A 21,314-nucleotide genomic window follows, 5' to 3' on the forward strand; every position below is an offset into this window, starting at 1 on the left:
AGAAATGAAACCAATGACTAATTCTAAGTATGTTTATTTCATTCATCTATTCTAATTAAATGTGGGCGACGCCCAGACAGATCAACATAAATTGGATAGTTTTACAAATAATATTTTATACAAATTGTAAGTAATATCAATTGCTAAAGAACAGTGTGAGCAATTTTGAGCAATACATGACAGTATTGTCATTGCCACAGATAAATAAATTTTGGAGGGAATAGACAGTAGAATCGAAACTATTCATTAAAGCTTATATTATATCCACTAAATATTGCCACAAAACTTATACTAAGTAATGTCTCACTTAAGTTCACTATGAGCGTACTTGTTACGCAATATAGCAGATGTTAAAATTATCCTAAAAATCTAACTCAGTGACAAAAAAATACTGTGATATTCGTGAAGAAAGTTATTTGACTATTTTCTTAATTCATAAATTAAACTAAATACTTAACATGATAAATGAAATTATAGAATTCTAATTAAAAACGCCATTTTGTACTGTATTACAAGTCTCGAAAAGAAAATGTATGCAAATGTCATAAACGCGAAGTTAACATATTTTTAGTAAGAAAGTAAACTGTGTTTTATTATATTGCTGTCCCTTCCATTGCAGATAACATATAAAAGACAGTGATGAAACCTTATTTTAAGGAATGCAATTGATGTATTATACTTTTAAGAAATAACTTGAAAAAGTACTACTAAACTAGTGTTTCATAAATTACTAAGAACATTTTTATTTTCTTACATTAAAATTCAATATTATGCCTAAAGTTTAAAACAATAAATGCATGATATACTAAATTGTATTGCCATATAGAATAGAATTGCTTTTAATATAATAATTATATCGTCAAAATATTTATTTAATAGATTCCGATATTAAATCGGTAAATTTATATTTTATTTATTGTCATGTAATCATTTTAACATTATCGACCATGAATAGGAGATTGTGACTTTAATATCGTGTAATTAAACTTTTACGTGCTGCCAAAAAACTAATTGATCAATATCTCAGGGCTGCATTTGAGCAATAATGTTTCAACCAACAGCTACAATATCATTCATTGTAAAATGCGTTTTTACGGATTATTAGTTAAAACGTATGAAAATATAAACACTGCCACTAACATTTTAATGATCCTGGGTGGAAATATTGTGATTATAGTTAATCACTTAAATAACCAAGAGTTTAGAAGTCTTTATTAGGATGATTTTAGGATAAGACACGATATATAAACCTCGTAATTGCTTTAAAATAGGTGAATATTATTTAAAATATATCTAATATTCAAACTTCAACATTCATATATACAAAGTGAGTCAATAGTTTAAAATATCACCTCATCAAAAGACTAAATAGTAAGGATTACAGTAAATGCACGAAAAATAGTTACATAGTCATGTAAGTAACAATCATATACTAAGTGAGCGCATTTTGTGTGCATATAACCGATTTCTTTTTCTAGATATTTAAAAATATTTTGGATTATAGGATTGGTATGAAAGTATGGAAACCACACTTTCAATTGGAGAACTTGTGGAGAACAATGCATTGATTTCAATTTTATGCACACAAGATATAATAAATGCGTAAGACTAGCAATTGTATGTCTCCTATACAATTTTACGTCAAGGGCACACTTTTCTGGTCCTTCTTTATTCCGGCCCATCGGCAATTACACATGCAATTGCCAATCTCAATAATTATTTTAGACGTCAATAACATTTGATTTTATAATTTAACGTTATTTACAATTTAACACGATTTAATGTTTATGTATCTATAGTAGTAATTCCATTAAAATACTTTAAGTAATAAAATTGATTTTGCGTTTAAAAATAGAAGATAGGTAAATTGCATTCATAATTTGTCAACAAAAATTTCGTTAAAACCACAAATACAATTGCGTGTATAATATTATGTTAGTAAATATAGACAGTTTGAAATTTCTCTAATAAATATATGTAAATAATGTTTATATTACTGTTATTTGGAAAAATATATATTGTCCTACTAGTTCCATACACTATAATATATAACAATCAAGATTTCCGGATATAATCACCAAACATGCTACGGTAATATTTCCACAACTTCAACAACACAGTATCGTATAAATGTGGTTAACATGTAAGAGATAGCAACTTCTATTAGTAAAATTTTACATGATATGAAACAAAAGGTTGATTTGTACCTCAAGAATAGTAATTCGGATTTGCCCCATTAATATTTAACGAACGACAATAATTAAAACGATTAAATTCACTACATCTTAAGTATGGGGCGTAATTTCAATCCTACATCAAAACCGTAGTCAACAACTATGTATTTACAAAACGCACTGTAACAATTCTAATAGCTACCTAAGTCAATCACTACTTTTTCACACCGGGCCCTATCAGCCTCATAGCGGATAATATTAACGTGTTTATTTATATATATATATATATGCCTCGCACAGTTGAGCCATGCTAACAACACATGTTTCTTATCGTTTTAAACGCGTTTTAATAAAAACGCCATTTTGAATGCTTCAACTGAATTAAAATTCTTGTATTATAAAGCCCATAAACCTTGATTAGCTTTATTGGCATATTGTAGAATACATTTTTAGTAACAACATTACCTCAACATTTCATTAGTGAAAAGAAGACGTAGTTAGAAACATGCCTTTCAGTGGTACGCGCAATTTTTATAAATTTCTTTGGATCGTGGTATCCAGAACTTTAAGTATTTACTTTGTACTTTAGTACTCTCGATTTATCAAAGTAAATAATTTCTACCGTGGTGGTAAATGTTTAAAACATGTTTGTATTGTATCCGCACGCAAAAAAGTAGTTTAAAAAAAGTAAAGGTTGATAGTTAATTAATTTTTTTCATAATATTCATCCCCTGAATCGAAACAATAATTCAAAAACATATCCTTTAGACTTAAATGTATTTATCCTGTATTAACTACGATTTTGCCAATAACTATAATAAAAATGTAACTATCTTTAAACTGGCAACCCAAAGTTCGTAATTTAAAACGGCAAAAACCTTATCAACGGATAGTAAAAAACTACAGAAAAGTTGCCATCGCATCATAAAATAAATAGAATACTAATAGAGATCAAATAAAAGGAATGTAATAGATTATTTGCTGCCTTCTATAATAATCAGGTATGTAAATTATAACTGATTCTAAAAGGCTTATCAATCATCATTTATTATTAGAGTAACAAACATTTCTGTCATGCAACATATCCAATGATTGTCAGTAGAATCCTTATAACAATAATTTTACACGATATTCTAAACCTAGAGTTATCCTAAACCCTTCTTAACAAATCAATCTGAAGGTGCAAGGCTTAAAATAGAGTTCGCTACAGAAATAATTAGTTTGCCGAAGAAATACACAAATTGTTGAAGACTAAATTATATTAAAATTAGTCTTAATAATATTACAAAGCTGCGCTTGACAATAGTGAATAAAGATTCGATTATTCGGACATTTTTAAAAAGATCAGGGGGCAAACGGGCAGGGGGCTTAGTGATGCTAATGGCCATGGACACTCAATGCCTGTGCGAACACTCTGGGGCTCGCGAGTGCATTGCCGAAAAGTTATATTTTCAAACTTTTTATTCATATAAATTTTAAAACTTAAAAAGTTGAGTTTCTGCTAACGTACTAAGGATAAGTTTGGATTTCGGGGTAAGCGAAATAGGTAATCGAACCTTTATATACAATATATAAAAACAGTAAAATAATTTTAATAATTATGACACATTACCACTTTGGTCCTTCGAATCGGGTTTAGGACAATCGGCAGCCTCAGGAATCCGGAGGAGTTTTCGAAAGTCCTGACTGTCAGAAGTATATCACTTCTTCTTCAGGTGGGTTAGGCGCTGGTGGCGGTGGTAGCGGGTTTGAATCGGGAGATCGTACTCGAAATTTGTCTGGTAATTTCGGGTACGTGTTTGTTCTGTAGAAGAGTTTAACATACCTTAATACAAATTAAATGTTGTCATTGCATAAAGTTATAAACTATTGCCATAAAAAATTGTCATTGTACGTTGTTCTTTACAAAAGCCCTGTATAATAAAAGAAAAAGCATTACATTAAAGGCATATTTCAAAGATCTTTGTATTAATATCTGTTTCCATATTTATCTAAATATTAAATTTTGTTTAGTCTGTCACAGAATTAAATTAAACAAAGTTCAGATATATACAAAACAAACTGTAAAAAAAACTGCAGGAAATCGGGTAAATTTATTACCTGGTGGCTTTATTAGTAGCTGGCTGCTGCGATGGCATCTGCGCAGGAGAGCTGCCAGTGCGGGTGTGATGAATAACTACGCCTTGGTGGTGCTGAAATTTATTGGGGGTAGTTTTAAACTTCCTGGTACAATTATTTCAAATCAAGACAATGATTTACGCAAAAGAGCTAGATAAAATAAATAAACATACGTAAAGATACTAAAGACTCTTTGCGACACGATTATAGAAAAACCAAAGTGATGTAATTTAAGCTTTTAAAAAGTGAATTCTCCCTTAAACAGATGGTAAATTTTTAACACTTACTCTAAATCTAGTTTTGCTTCTTTGGAATAAAATCGTGCAACATTTAAAGCTTAACAGATAAAATGGTTGTAAGTTCCAAATAAAAATAAAAAGCCAATTTACATCATCTACCACAACTATGTGAAAATTTAGTAAATAAATACACCGAATACATACTGATTACTTACAAACAAAAAACGATTCCTATAAAACGTTTGGATACTCAGCCTCCTGAAAACCAACCATTTACTCTGTCACAGGGAAATATATACGCTAAGAAAGTTTCTTAAATCATATTGCATATGCATCTAAATTAAAATGGTATTGATGGTAAGAAAATACTATAAACATACTATTAATATATACATTGATTAGTATAAATTATTATTTGTTCAACTTTTTTACTGGAAGCAAAAAAGTTGAACAATGCCTGAAATCGGACAATACTCCGATTTTAATTTCCTTAGAATTCTGACAGCTATCATTTTTTGACATGTCAGAGATGGCAGTGATGCCAGCTAAATAATAAAATAAAGTAATTAAAGTTAATTCGATATATTGTTCGTGATACTGCAATATTTATTATTTTTGTTTTGGGTCACTTGTAAGTAAGTAAGTAAATATTTAGATACTTATATCTTTTCGCAGGTAAAACATAAAGAATATTTACATTCAGATAGGCATTTTTTTTAGTGCCCTTAAATCGATCAAATTCATCTCTTTTTAATGTCAGAATTCTACGGAATGAAAAGTATAAGTAAATACTCACCGTTAGTATAAAAATTACATTGGTGTATTTAAAACATGAAATAAATAGTTTCTGTGTTTGTAACTTAGAATATATATACGATAGTATAATAATAATTCAGTGGCGTTACAACCCTAAATTTCCTCACGATGTTTTCCTTCACCATAGTCCTTATTAGCAGTAGTAGTCCGTATTAGTTATGCACATAAAAAGAAAATTACGTCAGTGCCTCGTTTCGAAAACACGGCTTCAGTGATGTGGGTCGTACGCTTAAGGAACTAGACAAACACTTCTCATCGTAAAGCATATATGCCATGGCTGAATCGTGTAATAAATACAAAGAGCTTAATTGATTTGAATAAATTTTGGCCATATGGGATCGGACTAATTATGTAAATTGTCATAATGTGACGATGATTGATCTGAAGTTTAGTCTACTATTAATGTATACTCACATCGCTGGGCGATTCATGTAGTCTGTGGTAACCCGGCGGTGGCATTTGGGATTTGCCACTCGCTAACTTCAGCGGTAACTGCTGCTTCACCATTTGCTATGGACAATGTAGCTGTTAATATTGTCTAAATCGGATTATCAATAGTTTGTATTTCCCCATTAGTGCTAAAGTACCGTAAAGCGAGGGTGACGTGAAGTTTTTAAATAATTTTTAATTTTAACGAGTTTTTTGGCTAACCATAGACACGAAATACCTTCTAACCCTTAACAACAGTTTCACCGCGATTTCTAAGCTTAAACAGAACCTATCTCAAAACAATGATAGGGACAAATGGCGCGACGGACAGCCTCATGTGCAGAGTGTAGTCCTGGAATGCGAGGCTGTGGCTAAACAACGAACGGAAAAGCTTGGAACAGTGAGGTCGCTCCGTGAAGCCTGTGAAGTTCCCAGGAGACTTCTGTGCTTCTGGAAGGAGCTAGGCTGGCTAAAGTAGCCAGGTCTTTACGCAAATTTGGGTCTAGTTGCGGAAAATGAGTCCACCTACCTAACTATCTACCAACTGTCACCAAGAATATTAAACCAAACCAAGCGGCAATTTTTCATGTTTATTATTCAGACTTTTTCCCTCGCTTTAAACATTCTTAATTTGTCTTTTTACTATATTTTAAGTTTATAATAAAATATCCAATAATTTATTCTTTCTGACCAACGCTTTATCTTTCAATATTTAGCTCAGCTAGCTTATTCACGTTCGATAAAAAAACAATGGCGCTGCCTTTCAAAGGCCCAGCCCTCGTATTCATTTACTATTTCCTAATAAGCATGTGTGGTGATCAGCTTTCTGAAACACGCTCAAATGTTCCTCACGATGTTTGACTTCATTGTATCAGCGAGTGGTAAATGCACATGTCCATAAGTGCACAGGGGTTCAAAACTACAGTATAAGAGTCGCACGCTGAATCTTCTAGGCGAAAACTGCATTTCTATATATTATAGCGGATCCGACAGACGTTGTCCTGTCTACACGTCTTTAATTTCAAAATTTCAATTTTTAATAAGCCATTTTGATGAAAATTATTATTCAAATGTTATGACAATATCTAACGATCCAGCACATGGTCACACACGATATAACTCAATGATAACAAAACTTTTTTTAAATTTCGGGACAGACTAAAATTAAAATTCGAATATTATTTAAAATTTGACACTGCGATGGTAGCGCCGTCTGTCGGATCCAATGTAAAACATTCCAAAATCAACAACAACTAATAAATTGAAAATTAATTAAAAAAACATTGTCCAGCGGACCAAATTGTGAATCTAAACCATTCCCAGATCCCCTTGAACACACACAAAAAATTTCGTCTAAATCGGTCCAGTCGTTTAGGAGGAGTTCAGTCACATACACACGCACACAAGAAATATATATATTAAGATTTCTATTTATTCACATACTATCTCTCTGTATACCTGCACGGGTGCCCTGACGATAGCTCTGGTCTCATTCTGAGCCGACAGCAGTTGCGGCGGCGGCAATGGCGGTCCCCGACTGCTGCAAACACTTGCGCCCGATTCGGAACCCGTCGAGCCGCGGTTATCTGCGAAACCAGGTTATACACATATACATACAAAATTTGCATTAGAACCGTGCACCACCACAAACGCAGAAACATCTCCAAGCTGGATTGACTATACAATTATATATTGGACACGTAATAATAATAATAATATCATGGCAGTAAACCTTAGAGACTCGGATTTCATTAAATTCATATTTTTTATTTATAGGCAATGGTTGTGAGCCTTTTGTATCTTCATTTTTGGGGCCAAAGTATCCTAGTTTCCACTCGATATTTCCTATTCAAAAGTTAACTGAAAAAAACATCCTGAAAAGGTTTGAAGGCTCGACGTGTTACAGAGCTTGTAGTGATCATATTTAAGTGAGACTAATATTTCAATACTAAATACTTACTACGCCACTTTGGTTCCTTCCGTCGGTGAGTATCACTGACGCTCGAGTCGGGAGAAAGAGTACCCACACTTGCTATTTCTTCTTGCGATCCACCTGAAATAGTAAATTCAATGTATTTTACTTCTGGTAATGAGATTGCATGATTGCAGATATTTTATAAATCAAATCAAATCAAAAATATCTTTATTCATATAGGTAAACATGTACACTTATGAACGTCAAGAAAAACAAATTAAATTAATTGTAAATTTACAACCAGTTCGCAAGTCAAGGGCGTAAAGCGGTTAAGAACTGGCAAGAAACTTTCCGCCACTCTTTTCAATCGCCAAGTTTGTAATACAAATTATTTGAACTGGAGCAAACCAATTCCAAGGATTAGGATCATTTAAGTATTCGTCACATTTATGAAAGGCTTTATTAATTAATTTACTTTTAACAAGGGCTTTGAATTTATTTAGTGATAGTTCTCTAATTTCACTTGGGAGTTTGTTGTAAAAACGAATACAATTTCCATATAAATCATCAGATTCTCTTATCTATAGTCCTTAATGGAAAGTATTTTAATTATTTATTTCACAATCCTAAAGCTAACATAAATTATATATAATTACAAACAAATACACTGAAAATATAGCCAAACATGGAATACATCATACATTTTCATCAACCACAAAAAGGTTCAAAGTTTTACAAAAGGGAACAAACAAACAAAAAGTACTCAATACATTTAACTAAGTGGTACCTAATTTGGCTGTGTTTTGTGATGGTGCAAAAGTGAGGGTATGTACGTGATGGTGGTTTGTTTTAATTAAGAATCTAGGTTATATTCAATTATACCATGTTGTTGCAGCCTCTCGAGCCTCCTATAAAGCCTCTCTCGTTGTTGCTCCACGTCCTTTTGTTGCTCCTCCAACTGCTCTCTCATCGCTTGCAGCTGACGTTTTTCTATTCACAAAATAAATATATACAGATATATGTCTACAAAAGCAATTTAATTTATGTCATTTTTAATTAAACATAGAACTAACATCAGAGCTGGTACGGCTGAAAAGCTAAAGCCTGCAAATACAGGGGTCTAAGCTCCGAATATGATTTGGTCCCATTCGATGTCGAGACCCTTGGTCCGTGGGGTCCTACTGCTATAAAACTTTTTAGGGAAATATCAAAAAGGTTAGTCGAAATAACAGGAGACCCAAGAGCTGTCGGCTACCTCGATCAAAGAATTAGTCGATCTATTCAAAGGGGGAACGCTGCCAGTATCTTCGGAACATTGCCTAAAGGGACTCCTTTTATAAAATATATTTTAGTTATTACATTTTAAGGTTAGTTATTATATTATAAATATTTTTTCATGAAAAGAAATACATTAGCCATGTTTAAAATATAATACAGCTATATCAGATTAGGTACAATTACATACCAGTCGCAAGCGCATCCCTATCGGCGGTACGTTGCGCCTCCCAAGCGGCTCTGTCGGCCGTCAATCGCGACTGCGCGTGTCGTAGCTCCTCTAATTGCGCATCGTGCGTTCGGGCCGCATTTCCGCCGGAAGAACGCCACGCGCACACTTGAGCCTCCAAACTGTCATTAGTTTTATGTATAGTTTTCGTCCTAAGATTTTCTTTTACAGGTTTTTCAGCCGATAAATTCATAACATGTAAATAAATAATAATAATAATCATCCTCCACCCTACCTACCTCTTTAGGTCTAGGACTCAGATTTCTGAATCTGTTTCATGATCAAATTTTTAAATCTAATAGGCAAGTAGGTGATCAGCCTCCAGTGCCTGCATAATATGTAAATAGTCCATTAATAAATGAATACGTTTTTTTCTAATATTTCAAAATAAAATACATTTTTAGCAATCATTTAACATAACGAATTTTTAAAGTATTTTCTCCAAAATCCAATTCAATTGTCTATGTATATATTCACCAATAAAAATATTTTCCAACTGACCTATGTATAGTAGTGAGTTGCTGCCACACGATACAAGTGAGCGTGTATATCGCGTGTTGGAGCTTCAGAGCCGCCTCCCGTCCGCTAACCTCCGCCTCCCGACTTTCCGCGCTCTCCACCTCCGTCGGCGTGTCTGTTGACATGCGGGGAGTTACGCCTACAATTTAAAAATATCGCTTTTCATCTATATATATTTTTAAATAAATGATACGAATCTTTGTGATTGCACGGAGTAGAAGAGGCATTTCAGAAAAAAAATTGGTTGCCTGTAAAGTCGGTATACGGGCGAAAGTTTTACGTGACAACGACTTTGAGTGGTAAACTAATTTTAATGTGAATATTCATTCGTATAGGATAGGATTCGAAGAAGGATGAAATAATAGTAACAATTTAAAACATTTGTTTATACAAAGAATTATATTTAAAACATTAATTTATACAAAGAATCTCGAACTGTGCTCGAGTGGAAGGGACGCGTGCCTTTCACTTTTTATGTCTGTCTCTCTCGCTCTTAGGCGGGCTAACCATGCCCGAGTGGAAGGGACGCGTGCCTCTCACTCGCTCTCATTGTGAGCGCATAACGTGAGCGGAGCGTAACGCAGTTTCTTGAAGTGTCACCCGGCAAACCAATTTATAAGACGTTGTCACGTCAAAATATTCAAATGATAAATGTAATAAGTAGTTGGGTAGGCAGCCGACGAACACATAGTTATAGCAAGAAAACATCAAGTGCACTTCAATTGATATACTCGCTTCAGAATTTTTAGAAGTGATCGTCATCATACTACGTACACTGTTTTATCTGTGAATGTAAGTGTGTCTGAAAGAATACCTTGAGCTCGATGTTTATTAGCATCGAAACCAGCGAAAGTATCAGCTCGTCGAGGTAAGGCGGGGCTCTCGTAAGCCAATGAGTGCTTTTCTCCCGCGGAACTCGTGCTTCGGCCCACCGCAACTCCCCCTGTATTGTGACTAGTGTACGTACTGTACGCGTTGCATACTTCGAGTGCATCCTAAAGAAAATAACATTTATTACGAATTGTTTTTAATCAAATCCACACATAGGTTATCACTTTGAATATTTTTATACGTATGTGATATAGAGCTTACGTTATATGTGTACGTAAATATGTGTACGTTTGTCCGTACATACCATACAATTCTATCTTGGAAACTCATCATTCATCAATTAAATCAAGTATATTACAGCTTTTTGAATACAAAAACAATTTTTATCAATTCGTGTACTAATTATTCTTTTCCGTTAATTTAAATGCCCACAAGACCTACAATGCTTATAATGAATCTTAATTTTAATCACCTTCACAACTTTGCAGACTTCTTGCCACAGCGCATGAGTATCAGGCGTGGGTGCGGCCACTCTTACGTAATCGGGAAAGACCAACCCTCCGGGAAAGACTGTAGTTACACCTGTAGTAAGATCTGTACATATATAAAAAACGGCCGTGAATTTAGTCACATTGTACACGAAATATTAATGTGGGTTACGTACAAAATAAAGGCCTTTTTATGAGAATTAGGTTATTAATGGTATATTTATATATATTTTTAAATAGACCATAATGCCATTGTGTTTGGTTACTTTTCTTTGTATTAGGGAAATGATACGTAACCATGGCACGGTACTAAAACTTCAATCCAGGTTTTATAATTATATAATAATTTGTAAACTTATCATTGTCTTCTATTTACATAATGTCAGACTGATATTTGATATATATATACATATATATCAAATATCAGTCTGACATTTTCTAAGTTGCTTAAAAGTATGAATAATGGGCCTAATACATCATATTTTTTTTTCGATTAAAGAAAACAATATTTCTCATAACAAAATATTTTTTTTACATAATAAAATAATATACTACTAATGAGGTTAACGTCGGCATCAGACAGCCGTCCTAATTTTCTAAATAATTGATTTAAAAAAAAATGCATGTTGGACTCTGTTTGGTTCACGCCTCATAAATAATATAAAATATATAATTTTTGTAGCAAACTTACCAGTATTTGGTAATTCCAATGTCGAGGCGCCCGTATGCCCAAACATTTTCATATGTAAAGCCATTTTTTCTTCCAAAAGTACGGCGTGCTCTTTATCCTTTGATCGAAGTGCCTCTGAAATTATAACATCTTACGTAAATAATATGTTAATTGGAAAGCCAGCGTGAACCACATTAATAAACATTGAAAAATCTTTTTATGTTCTCAAATCTCTCGAGTCAGTTAAATGTAGAAGCAATAATAATGGCGCAGTGTATTTGTTATATTCAACAATTAAAGCATATAAATGATTGTCTAAATAAAAAAAAATAAAAATACATGTCAAAAAACTAAATAAAGACTTATTATCATGCTTTCATGCGAATAATATTCACCTTCAATGTGCCGTTGAGGCGTTTCGTCTGAATCATAAAATTTCTTAAATTGTAGTGCATAGATAATAAATTTGTGAATTGCATGATGATCATTTCATATTAAGAATAGCGTCACGTCATTTAAAAGTTAAACAAGTTTAAATAAAACTTCTTTTAATGCAAAGATTATTATACTATTTACCTACTTCGTAATAACGTTTAGCGACGGCGTCAAAGACTGACATTGTCTGACATACAAGAAGTATGAATTATTAAAGTAATGTTTAAAAAAAATAGAACAAAGAAGGTTATTATGTGTTATATACACAGATACCAAATTTTGTAAATTAGTTTTCAATTTATAAATTTTTAATTATTATTATTAGATACTATGTAGGTTAAGAATGTTGTAAATACTGTATATTTTAACTAAACAATGTTAGTAAATGTTGCAGCGAAATTTAAATGTTATACAATAAATATATATTTAGTAAAATTATACAATATATATATGTCTACAAATAAAGAAATTTTATTTAAATATTTAGTACTGCATAGACGTTAACAAGACCTAAAAAGTTAAATCTAAACATGACTCACCAGTAATCAGTCTTATATTCTCGTGTCTAGCTTCTAGCAGGCGTTGCTTCTCCTCTGCCGAGGGCACATGAGGGCCTGTCTCACTCTCTTCTACTTCTTCAGGGCAGCTTTGCACTGCCGCCCTGAAGCGATACAAATGTTTAAACAAATTAGCCTTTGGACCTATTTGGGTATAATATAATATCTATGTACATACATTTGCATTCTCTATTTTTTAATGAAAATTTTGTAATCTAATTTGTGTTAAGTTACTGCAACGATACCAAAAGGTTAAAATAAACAAATAAATAAATTCTATACTTGTATCATGAAAGAAATATATTTTATCCTACTGTTGGTTCAGGTACTTGTAATGGGTTCAGATTTTTATTAAACTGCGCTATATCTTGAGCTCAATACAAATCTATATTATATTGTATTGATTAAACCAAGTAAATAAATAAATATATACAGCAGTGTTGGCCTAGTGGCTTCAGCGTGCGACTCTCATACCTGAAGTCGTACGTTTGATCCCCGGTTGTGTACCAATGGACTTTCTTTCTATGTGCGCATTTAACATTTGCTCGAACGGTGAAGGAAAACATCGTGGGGAAACCGACATGCCTTAGACCCAAAAAGTCGACGACGTGTATCAGGCACTGGAGGCTGATCAACTACTTCCTATTAGATTTAAAAATGATCATGAAACAGGTTCCGAAATCTGAGGCCAGGACCTAAAAAGGTTGTAGCGCCACTGTTTTTTTTATTTTATAATTATTGAATAAATGTTTTTAATTTATCATCACATTCATATATATCAATAATAGAAAAATATTTCAGGAATAACGGCCATATTACAAAATACAGATCAGATTTAGTACCTACGGTTTTCCTTACTGATATTTTTTTTCTTCATATAATTAACACTTTAACGTTTGATTCACGTATTATAAAAGGCTTTATAAATGAAATGTTACCTAATAGCATGTATCCAATTGGCTATATCCTTCGGCCTGTGGACTCTCAACTCGAACATTTCAGGGTCGGATGGCCCACTGCAGATTATGTAAAGGCCACGCCCATCTGCACCCGCCTTTTCCCGTACTAATACTTTGCATAGAGATACTACGCCCGTCTAGAAATATCATTTTCCTTAATGTAAAGCCTATATTCAATATTTTATTCGATACTCTTACACTTTATTCCAATATGTTTTAATGGCAGATCTCCCGACTAGCGATTGTATTATGTGTAGAAAAGTAATGTTACCAAAATGCCTCTTACCAAAGGTTGACAATTATGTAAAGAGAAAGAAGCAATTAGGTCATGGCTATGTAGTCAAGTATGTCTGACCACATCTTACATCTTACTTCTTTTAAGAAAAAAAATTGGTATGGTGGAAATACAAATTGGACACATTTTTTCCGTCCACCAGGACGAAAATAAAAATAAAATAATTATCTTATATACACACTAAGGACAGTGCCATAATATAGAATAGGTAACATTTTAAAATACACTATAAAATCAGAACAACTACATAATATATCTTATTTTGCTAAGGTATACGCGACTTTCAAGCAATTGTGTATGTTTGCCTTTTATATATTTTTAACTTAAAATGGAGTTAACCGTTACTTAACTCCATTTCAACTTTATTCACAATCTATTATTTACATTCGGATATGAACTTTTCATATAGGTTAAACACACAACTTGGCAGAGTTGGAGATGCTCCAGAGACTAACATCTAAATGTTATGTGTGTAAATGTTTAACTATTTACACATTTACACACATTTTTATTTTTAAGCTTCTATTATTTATTAGTAACAATGTAAATGTTAACAATTGTATAATTATTAGTATGACTATAAAAAGCCTAATTTCAATATATTAAACGTGAAAAATATAATTTGTATACTTACTTTATTATCTGGTGTGAAGAACGTATATTTATTATTATTGTCTTGAAGAAAAAACAGCACATCCGTCAGAACAATCACCATCAAGGTCTGCATTTTGCTTCTGCCTTGCATTAATGTAGCTACACCTTCAAACCTAAAAAAAAATTAAGAAATGCTATTGAAATATTGAGTCGAAATATAATTATTATTTCTAATCTTGATATAATAATCTAGGCTAGATTTCAAGTCTTATTCCCTAGATAACTTTAAGTATTACTGCAGAAATCAGATGTTCAATTGCCGCCGGTTTCTATACTCAATCCCAATCCAATGTATACTTCTAGAGTATACTACAATACTTTTAAATAACCGTTTTGTAAAAAAAATATTAGGCAAATCGAATTTTGACATTTATCAATAAATAAGTAAGAATCTGGATTGGAAAATTTAGATTATAGATCTAGTATAAAAAGCGGCCGTTAGCAAAAGAGTATTTTTAACCTACTTTTATAATAGAAGGGTAAGGTTTCCAACTCAACATGTATAAAGTTTAGTAACACTATTGTATAAAGTTCAAGTGTCTAAGAAATGGAATGAAAATCTTTATAGGTATCATCATAAGAGGACTACCTTACTAAGCTCTTTCTTTCTACTCACTTAAGACTTCTATTCCCTTGAAGAATATCACTCTTCTTGAACTTTCTGCCACGAAAGTTCGCAAAAGATTTAGCGTCAATCCTGTGATAAATCTCGAGTTTTCTATCCTCACGTTCTTTGGCAGCCACTTGATTGTCCACGTCGACTAATATTTCCTGAAGTTATTTCAATGTATTTATTAAATATATGTATAATTAATATATGTGCGTTTTTGTACTATTTTTTATCTATTCTGTATTTGGACGTGTTTTTGTATAAAGTATCAAGACAGATTGAAGATTGTTCATTAGTCTTATTTTATAATGCTAAGTTTTTCTCCTATAATAAAAAAAAACAATTATTTGTGGCTCCAAACACACACAATTTATTAAAGGTAGGTAACATTTTAGTTTCATAGTTATTTTTTAGTCATCAGATAAGTTTAATAGCAGCGTGGTCGATTGTCAAATGTTTTTTTTCTTTTGTCTTTTTAAATATACCTTAACACCACATAGAGCCTTCTGCAGTAACTCGCGTTCAGTGAGATCGTCTCCAGCCGTCTTCAATAAGGGTTCTAACAGTAGAGGGTACTTCGTCAGTCTTTGTGCTACGAACAACACACATTCTGGAACACCCTGAAATTATTTTAAAAGTACTACCGTATATTATCCAACAAGATAAGGATAAAACAATTGATATTGATAATAACATGAGAGTAACAGTATAAAACAAAGTCGCTTTCTCTGTCACTATATCACTAAGTATCCTGAAATCTTTAAAACTACGCAACGGATTTTGATACGATTTTTTAATAGATAGAGTGATTGAAGAGGAAGGTTTATGCATATATGTCTCTCTTATGGATACTCCATGATAAAAAATTTTGGTAAGTAATTTAATTTTTACGACAAATATTGGCTAATTTTCGATTTTAACCAACACAGCATTAATACTTATCCAATTAAATGCCTAAAATACATTGTTGATTTAATACAGATCTATATAGCCCATTACAGCATATTTAGTAGCGATAATTATCGGAACCCTCTAGCGAGGAAAATAACAATACTTAATAAAACCGTACTAATGCACTCGTGCAAAGCAGGGGCGGGTCGCTAGTTAAAATATATATGCAACAGGCATCGCTTTATTAGTTATGTATACAATGATTTGCAAATAAATTTAAATTATTCTTTATAGATAAAATTTGTTTGGAGATGTACAAAAAATAATTGTAAATATTAGTTATACCTTCTTCCTGAGTAAAGGGTTTTGTTGGCACTTTCTAATGAACCTCGCGAGTTTTGGCTCACGGGCGCAGCATTCTTTAAATACTTCAACAGCGTCTCGATGTCGCGAACAAAACTCGCCTAAAAACATTAAATTAGAGAAATAGCCATTATGCCTATATCAACTTTTGGACTATTATTTTTATACATATTCATAAATAAATAAATGTGTATTTATCTCTTTTAAAAAAATCAACATAATACAACAACAATGTAGCTTTGATTATAATAATAATTATTATTTATTTATTTTTCTCCCTTAAACATTAACAATAATAATTAATAATACAGTGACGGTATTGGGAGACTGGTTTCCAATATAGGTAAGGACCTGTGATATGGATAACCAGGCTTCCATTCCATAGAAACATATATAGTAGTAACAAAATGGAAGTTTGTAAGGGACTGTGTATGTGAGTGTGTGTGTATTTGTGTGTGATAGTGGGGAAGGGTACGCATGCGTGTGTTAGTGAGTGTTAAAGGGTGTGTGTGGACATGACTAAGATCATATTATGTGATAATTATTTGATTACATCTAGTAGAATTTCCGTTTGGTCACAGTTCAAAGTAAGTAAAAATTTATGAACTGTTTGCTTTAAACATTTTTTTGTTTTAGGATATATATTCAGAGTTTTGTTAAGTTTGTTATACAAGTAACAGCCCAGAAAAGAGAACGAGATTATGGTAGATAGATAGTAGATTTGAATGTATGATGTTTTCCATCTTTGGCTATATTTTCAGTGTATGTTTACAATTATATATAATTTATGTTAGCTGAAGGATTACGAAATAAATAAATAAACTATTTTCAGTTCCAAAATTCGATAATGTTATAGTTTAAGTTACCATAAGCCGCTTTCAATGTATGATGATCAGGTGAGGCGAACGCGTCCGCCAAAATATCCGCTATAGTGTTGACACGCGGCGCCGTCCGCTGTCTTGCTCTCAGGCGGGACAGGAGCGCCGCATGTATGTACCATAGCTCGTCAAGGCGTGGGAACATTCGGCTCACTTGGGCGTCCGTTATACCTGTGAGGCGCGTCATGCCTTCTACGAACATCTGGAATAAATTACTCTCAAATCTTAGTATCAAGTTAAACCAATAGAATTCAAAAACGATTTATCTTTGTTTTGATAGAGACTGTAAGAAATGCATGTCAAAGGCAAAAATTATTTATTCATATACGTAACACAACGTACATATCGGCAAAAATTTATATATTGTTACAAAAATATTAATAATGTTTAAGATTCCAATTTTATATGATAGTCTGTAGTAATTTAATAGTCTTTATTATTTGGCCAGCCATCGGCCGACCATGATGTTTAATATTTTCGTAATTAAATTAGTAATTTGTCTTAAATCGAGCTCCGATAAAATCTTTATTATTGCCTCCGACAAGAAACTATTTGATTTAAGAAAAGAAAAATAAAATGTTTGATATGTATTAATTGTTTTGCTCTATAATCCATACAACGCGAGCTGATCCAAAATTTTCATATTTTTTTATTGAATCAATATTCATAATACCAGTAGAAATTTAACACTACCGCCCGGTAGATATTGTAAATATTGAAAATTCATTTTACATATGGATATTTTATTGACAAGTACACAGCACACAAGTGCACAGTAACACACACAAAACTTTCCTCACTTAGACAAAATATAAAATATAGTTGACGCTTTTCTCTATTAAAACATAAATAAGTTTTAATTTATTTTACTCATATTGTAGATATTTTGAACGACTTACCTTTTGCATAAGTCGTATTGTGAGACAGTGATGCTTCTCCGTCAAAATCAACTCGTAGATGTGTTCCTGGCGTTTGGTTTCTCTTTCACCGATACTCCTGAAAATATATAATTATCTATTACATCTTTGCAATGGAAAGAAGCGTACTAAAAGTAAGAAAAGTACATAAAAAAAAAGTACATATGATAGATGACTTGGCGGGACATATAGCAAAAAACACAGATGTGTGGACTTTAAAGACAACTATATGGAAAGAACCAACGGGAAGAAGAGGGCGCCCCAAGAAAAGGTGGTAACAGGAAGCGAATGAAGAAAGAAAGCCATAGACAGAGTCAGTTTGAAAAAGCTAGAAGAGAAGGCCTTTACCAGCGAAGGGGTTCCGATCGAGGGTACTAAATTTAGCTAAGATATAGGATATGTAACAAGATAAATAAATTAAGTATACAATGTATAGAAACATAAGCTATTATATGTTTGTCACGATTGGAAAATAAACGGGCTTTTATTATTATTACTATTACATCTTTGAGATTACTTTCAACTTCTTTGTAACTTTGTAATCAAGTCAAGCCTCAATGATAAAATTTAGACGTTTTGACATACGGAAGTCATGCACTGAAGCTTAAACTTACTTAGCCAGGCCCTTCGGTGCACCAGCTGCCCAGGTCTCGGGCTCCGCAGCACCTAGCCCCAGCACAATCGCCTCTTCACCAAGTTGGTCAGAAGTTATGTATACTTCAGGCCATTCCATCACGCCATCGTCTGACGCACTGAAATTGTAGATAATTTTTATAAGTCATCAAAGGTTCAATGTTTAGTTCTTAACATTTATTTGATACATATTGTTTTAATGCTTGCTACATCAAAAAATTATCAAAATAACGCGGAATAAAATCGTATTTTAATTTAGGACCCGGTTTTACATAGGAGACCATGAGCTCATCATATTTATTTCAAACTGGGTATTAGCCAGGTCTGTATCATTAGCACAATCCTAAAATATAAAGGAAGACGATTGATGGTGTTATTTCAACAGCATGGTTGATATCCACAGAGTTTAGTCTAAATAAGTCAAACTTTTCAAATTAATACGTTTTCAAGGACACATTTACAGACAAATTTACAAGTTGACATGTGTATAAAAATCTAAATAATTGGCATAGTAGCTAAGACATGAGACAAAGAAGCTTTCTAAACACTCTTAGGTATATATTTTATATCACAGTATGAAACTACAGGAATTACAAACTACATAATATATGTGAATATTAAAGTGTGAAAATAAAATGAAATTACTCACTTGCTTTGATCGTGTTTATGATCAGAGCCGTCCTTCTCATCATTGTATATACTCGTGCTGAAATATTAGGTATGGCAATAAGAATCAAAATAAAAGTTTCGGGAGAAAATAGCAACACAGAAAAATTTACTTTTTTTTTTAAAAAACCAACACTTCATTAACACGGCTGGAAATAAGTTAAATATGTATTTACCTTACAATTCTGTGTTACAATTTCCGGTCAAATTCAAAATACAAACAAAGGTCAAATAACAGCCGACACAACAAATGATATTAATGATACGAAAGGTCATCAAGACAATTTCATTCAATAACAATAACTCGTAGCGAAGCCTAAATAATAATAAGAAGCATTGATAGATGCTCACACAACAATGTTTTAACTCATGCAAAAAACGATGAAGAAATAACTGATATTGTAAAACACTTTTAACAAATAGACACAGGCATATTTTCATACACTTTGGTAGACACTTTCCGACATTGACAACCAAACAAATTTTGAATAAAATAAATTGGAAATCCTCAACACTTACTACAACAGTTGTAAGAGACGCTCAAACTACCGTCAGATAGAAAGATACACAAGTAAGGCTTGTAAATGATCGAACTAGAAGGATCTGATTTCTATGTATGTTACGAACTGTGGTGTATACAATAGCTTAAGAATTACTTTGTGTGTTTGTACTCAAGATTTCTGTAATTGTAATACTTTTATAAGACCTATAAATAAACCACGATTTAAAAAAAATCTACTTGTCATAAATTGTATACGACAATGTGTTAGTTTATAGAGAGCTTGAGAAAAGTAATTCCACAACTACCCGCATACAGGGCAACAAAATCTAAATAAAATAAACAACCAAACGTCAACCTAACTGAACCTGCGACATGATGTCATGACGAAGAAATTAGAGAAGGTCAAGTGGTGTCCACGTATAGATATAACATGCAAGTTTTTTGTCAATCATTCTTTGAAATAGTCTTGCCATACGAGATAATTTCTTGTGACGTGGATAGTACAGAAGAAAAAAAGGTTTACTCGTGTGTGTAAAGTTATGTATGTACGAATGAAATAATTTTATACTCAAGCTGTCGATATTTACATTAACGCAACAAATTACACATTTAAATATGGACCAACCAATTTACATAGACAATATAATTTAGACAAGTTCCAAGTTGGTTGATAAGGTTTGCGATCTCTGGTCGTTGATTTGGATCATATATCTATAGGTGGAGCGAATGATAGAAGAAAAGGCGTTGATACCAAGTGCACTTACTGCACGCCGAGTTTTGTGGCGACCCGCCGCCACGGCGAGTAGCAGCCGCTCGATTTCTTGCTGATCATAAATTTTTACGTGAGCCAATACGATTGTAGGGAACGCGAGCAGACTGACTGAGGTGTTTATTGCATTTCAAATTAAATATTGCTATAACTTTGATGTGCATCATAACTATTATTAAATAAGAACTGGAGAGATCCTTTATTAACACCTATTTTCTTTGAATTACAATGTAGAATAAAAAAGAAAACACCTCAATCTTTCCACAGTGATTTGTTTTCACAGAAAGACTTTAACCGAATAACCTAAAAAAACAAATAGCTCAACAAATATAAGGCAAAATTCAACTCAAAGAAGTCGGAACGAAGACAAAAATATACAAGAAGAAAACAGATCAAAGAATTGGAAATATTTCAAATTCATCATACTTGTGTATCTTCTAAGATAATTCACCTTTTCGTTATCACCACGTCGATGTAAGAAA

At 32.6% G+C, this 21,314-nt stretch overlaps 1 protein-coding gene across 8 annotated transcripts in view; it reads right to left on the reverse strand.

Annotated features, from left to right (window-relative positions):
- Nucleotides 1-18: 18 nt before the first annotated feature.
- LOC111001934 (rho guanine nucleotide exchange factor 28) overlaps nt 19-21,314 on the reverse strand; it is a 34,551-nt gene continuing 13,255 nt past the window's right edge. For 4 of the 8 annotated variants that reach the window (XM_022272005.2, XM_022272012.2, XM_045628866.1 and 1 more), the window contains 21 exons: nt 19,545-19,601; nt 18,877-19,014; nt 18,245-18,341; nt 17,334-17,547; nt 16,450-16,568; nt 15,699-15,833; nt 15,220-15,374; nt 14,584-14,716; nt 13,634-13,791; nt 12,678-12,799; nt 11,725-11,838; nt 11,018-11,139; nt 10,529-10,709; nt 9,697-9,853; nt 9,157-9,317; nt 8,574-8,681; nt 7,737-7,829; nt 7,235-7,371; nt 5,762-5,857; nt 4,275-4,366; nt 19-3,978 (listed from right to left, as the gene is read on the reverse strand). In XM_022272005.2, coding sequence (XP_022127697.2) covers nt 3,864-3,978; nt 4,275-4,366; nt 5,762-5,857; nt 7,235-7,371; nt 7,737-7,829; nt 8,574-8,681; nt 9,157-9,317; nt 9,697-9,853; nt 10,529-10,709; nt 11,018-11,139; nt 11,725-11,838; nt 12,678-12,799; nt 13,634-13,791; nt 14,584-14,716; nt 15,220-15,374; nt 15,699-15,833; nt 16,450-16,568; nt 17,334-17,547; nt 18,245-18,341; nt 18,877-19,014; nt 19,545-19,601 — 2,704 coding nt within the window. In that variant the 3' untranslated portion in view covers nt 19-3,863. The remainder of the gene's footprint in view (nt 3,979-4,274; nt 4,367-5,761; nt 5,858-7,234; nt 7,372-7,736; nt 7,830-8,573; nt 8,682-9,156; nt 9,318-9,696; nt 9,854-10,528; nt 10,710-11,017; nt 11,140-11,724; nt 11,839-12,677; nt 12,800-13,633; nt 13,792-14,583; nt 14,717-15,219; nt 15,375-15,698; nt 15,834-16,449; nt 16,569-17,333; nt 17,548-18,244; nt 18,342-18,876; nt 19,015-19,544; nt 19,602-21,314) is intronic. The other 4 variants (XM_022272009.2, XM_022272008.2, XM_022272010.2 and 1 more) reach the window with 4 other exon arrangements.

The sequence above is a fragment of the Pieris rapae genome, chromosome 7 (assembly GCF_905147795.1).
Source record: "Pieris rapae chromosome 7, ilPieRapa1.1, whole genome shotgun sequence".
Lineage (NCBI taxonomy): Eukaryota > Metazoa > Arthropoda > Insecta > Lepidoptera > Pieridae > Pieris > Pieris rapae.